This window comes from Sinocyclocheilus rhinocerous, unplaced genomic scaffold (assembly GCF_001515625.1).
Source record: "Sinocyclocheilus rhinocerous isolate Xijiao unplaced genomic scaffold, SAMN03320098_v1.1 scaffold1993, whole genome shotgun sequence".
Classification (NCBI taxonomy): domain Eukaryota; kingdom Metazoa; phylum Chordata; class Actinopteri; order Cypriniformes; family Cyprinidae; genus Sinocyclocheilus; species Sinocyclocheilus rhinocerous.
In genome coordinates, this window is record NW_015665016.1 from 215914 (window position 1) to 219921 (window position 4008).

The 4008-nt window shown below is 36.8% G+C and overlaps 1 protein-coding gene across 1 annotated transcript in view; it reads left to right on the forward strand.

Moving 5' to 3' along the window:
- The window catches only part of LOC107730925 (rhomboid-related protein 2-like), a 5124-nt gene continuing 1116 nt past the window's right edge, over positions 1-4008 (forward strand). Inside the window, exons 1-3 of the mRNA XM_016541883.1 lie at positions 1-219; positions 2565-2713; positions 2898-3010. Coding sequence (XP_016397369.1) covers positions 1-219; positions 2565-2713; positions 2898-3010 — 481 coding nt within the window. The remainder of the gene's footprint in view (positions 220-2564; positions 2714-2897; positions 3011-4008) is intronic.

Below are 4008 nucleotides of genomic sequence, written 5' to 3' on the forward strand. Positions count from 1 at the left end.
ATGGGCGATAATGACATCGAAGAACAGGACACTTTTCCCGTGGGGATGGACGAAGAAGGTGATGATCGAGGAAATCCCAAGAGAAGAGGTCGGAGGATAGAGAAGTTTCAGAAAATTTTTTCTAGATGGATGCTTCCCGAGGAGTTACGGGAGACGTATTTGGAGCGCGCGAACTGCTGTCCGCCACCAATCTTCATCATCCTCATCAGTTTAGCGGAGGTACTGCAAAACATCAACCTTTGCACCAGTGGAATTTGATCTTTTTGGGTAGCTGATAAGTTTAACTGTTTCTACTGTCACCACAGTTACTGTTTTTTAAGACTCCATTTAAAGTTTGTGTGATCTGTGGTCTTTTAAGATGGTCTCCATGTCATGTCTTCTGCTGGTTCATTTGATCTCTTAGCTGAAAACAAGCTGAAAAACCCTTTAAAACCAGCCAAAAGATCAGGCTTTTAAACCAGATAGCCTGTAAGGCTGGAAACAATTTTAGACTGGTTTAAGCTGTTTTTGTTCAGAAAGGTCATATATGTAAATGTTATAGGCTAATATACAATATGTAATAATGTAGCCTAAATGTTTATTCATTGAGCTGTTTGCAGCAACCAGTACATTTCCATAATTTGTGAATGTTTTCGTTGGGATGCCTCACTCCAGGGGCGGATCTACCGGGGTGGCAACTGCCACCCTAAGAAAAAGCTGCCACCCCACAATTATCACAGAAAAATATAAATGTAAGCAGTGTTTCATGTGCCAATTTCAGCCGCGGCGATGACAGAGTACGCAAAATAATGGCATGAACCGGAGTCAAAATCACAAAGCGCGGCCCAGTTCACTACTAACGAACTGTTTATACATTTGTTCGTGAATCAGATAATTACTGCTTCTCAGGTAACTCAGAAGTCCTCTGAGAAATCTAATCCCGTCCGGATATGTCTGAGATGCATCGCGTAATTGTTTGGTTATTCGATTCTCCGACCGCTCGCTCCACTTTCATCATGGATATTACCTGCCGTAACAATAACATGAAATCAATAAGAAGATGCCGATCATGGAAACTAATAGCAGAGGTAGGTAAGAATCTAGTCGTATTGCAGTTTTCTCGATTGTTAACATATAACTGATTTTAGTTGGCACTTTTTTCTCAAACAATTAATTCAGTTTTCAAAACAAAGACACATTTCTCAAAAAGTTTAACAACGAGTAAGTTAAACATTAGGTAGCAAAACTGATGGCACATCAATCAGAATCTCTGCATCCTAGCAACGGAGAGAGGAGAGAGCTGAGTCAATCATGATCTACAGGGGTTTTATAGGCCTACTTACACAGTATAATTATAGTTCAGTGCCAGTACATTAGATAGTACATTAGCCAGTACATTAGATTGATAATGGAAATTTCACTATTCTATATGTACAGTAAACTGTAGCACGTTGTACACCTTCAAACGTGTGACTGTCAAATTTAGTTTGTAACCATTTCTTATGTGTACTGCATTTTTGCAGAACTGAGAAATGACTGCCTAGAGATATAGCTAGTCTTGTGTCAGGAGACCAAGAGTGTTGCTTGTTGGTTGCTAGGATATTCTGGGTGGTTGCTAGGCTCTTGCTATGCAGTTGCTGGGGTGTTGCTAGAGTATATGGTTGATAGAGTTTGTTCTGGATGATTACAGACATTTCCACCTCTGTTAATAACAGAAAATCAAACATTATTTTCAAAACTGATCTAGTTTCAGTGCTTTGATATTGTATTTCTTTCTAATGTTAGGAAATTCAAGTTTTTGTTGCTCTTAAACTTGCACTAAAACGTGATTTATACCATCTAAGTAGCCTATGTAATTTTAATAGAACCGCATGTCTTCTTTAGTGATACAAGCTCAGAAATATTTATAACCTGTTGAAGTTTTTTATGTTGTGTATTGACTTGGTGCCATGATGGATATTGAAATGTTGTTATTTATTTTTCATTTTAAACAGTATAGATGATTACTTAATGGTAATACAGTATTTGTGAACACAACTGTGTAGGTCAGACCATAAATCCCCAAAAACTATGCATGGGGGGCTTGCTTTGGTGTTGCCACCCCTCATAGACCCCATGCCACCCCTTTGCCACCCTAAAAATTATTTTCTAGATCCGCCCCTGCCTCACTCTGAAAGAACTGAGATTCTTTTGAGCGTAGCTTTCCACTTTTCCATTTCTGTTTGGCAAGTCTTAGCCACAGAGGTCAAAAAGCCAGATTCATCCTTGTTTCCATGGACATTCCTCAAAATAGACCTCTAGTCACTGACAATCAGTGTCTTGAAAATGAAGAAACTTATGAGACCTTCCATTAAAAAAAGTCATTTTTTTTCATTAAGTGATAATTTAAACATCGTTAATTTGATTTATTTTGTACTAACATGATGTACCTAAATATGAGTTAAATTCTGCTAAGCCAACGTCTTTCCCATTGTTACCTGAAATTTTCCTGCTACAGTAGAAATCAATGACTTTTGAGACATTGACACAGACAGTGTTTTTTGGCAAATGAAATAATGAAGTCACAAATTTTCAATCTTTGACAGTTGGGAGTGTTTATCTACTATGCGGTATGGAAGCCTCAAAAGCAGTGGATAACCCTGGGAACAGGGATCTGGGATAGTCCTCTTACCTATAAGCCTGAAAACCGTGAGGAGGCTTGGCGGTTTCTCTCCTACATGTTTGTACATGCCGGGTAAGGGGCTTCCTTTATTCATATTTTGCTTCCTTTATTCAACTGTATTTTTAAAATTACTTATTTTGAGACAATTATGGTTGTACATGAAAGTGCTCAATAAACAAAACTGTATCTGACATCCAAGTTAGTACCCTGTTGGTAACTTTTTAATATATCTGTCTGACTATCTGTCTTGGTTTAGTGTGGAGCATATAATGGGAAACCTGATAATGCAGCTTTTTCTGGGCATTGCTCTGGAGCTGGTGCATAAGGGCTTTGAAGTTGGCATGGTCTATATGGCTGGGGTCCTCGCAGGTGGGTTTGTGCATTTTGGTCAATTTGATTGGGATACAGTATACAACCAGAGTCCACTGCATAGGATATGGTATATCACACTGCAGTGCACTCTGTTTGACCTTCCATTTTGACATTAATGAAATAACACAAAGCAATTGAATATCAGTCATAATTTAACTTGTGTTTTGTGACTTTATTATTAGTATTTGATTGGACTTCAAACAGTTACTGTAAGTTATGTGATAACAGTAAGGTATTAATGTTTATTCTAAAACACATATAGACAGTGCATATTGTTTCACATACTGTTTTTACAAAATAGTATTTAGTATAAAATACATACTGTGATTGGCCTCGTTTGTGTTGCCGGTGATCCAAATTTATACTTCATTGTCATAAAAAAAAAAAAAAAAAAAAAAAAAAAAATTATCTTTTCCTTCTTTTTCTAGCGTGGTACGTCATCTTACATGTCATACAGTTGACTGTTGACAAACATGATGCTGGTCAACAACTCCATAAATGCAGTTATGCCCTAAAATTAAAGATATTGGGGCAAAAATGCCCCTGTATGAGTTTTTGTCTCATATTTATATCAGCGAGAGCAATATCACATGAGTGATTTTGTCCTGAATATCACGAGTTTAAATGTGATTTTATACAACAGTTCAGTAAATAAGAAGTTGATATTGTGTTATATTTCAAACAGAATGTTATATGTTTTTGTTCAATTTTGCAGAGAATATATTACCTTTAAAGCCACAGCAGAACTGTTGCATCTCCGAGCAACACAGCGGTGTTCAGTTTCAGAATGAATCCGCGTTTTGAATGAATCGTGTGAATCAATGATTCAAAGGCCCATTCATAAAGAGAGTCTTTACTAAATTCCTGAATGAATCAGCCGTTTGAACGAATCGAATGAAGACATTTACCGCCACCTGCTGGCAGATACATTTTATTATTTTGAATATTATTTAATTTAAAATAATAATAATAATAATAATAACATTAAAGGAATA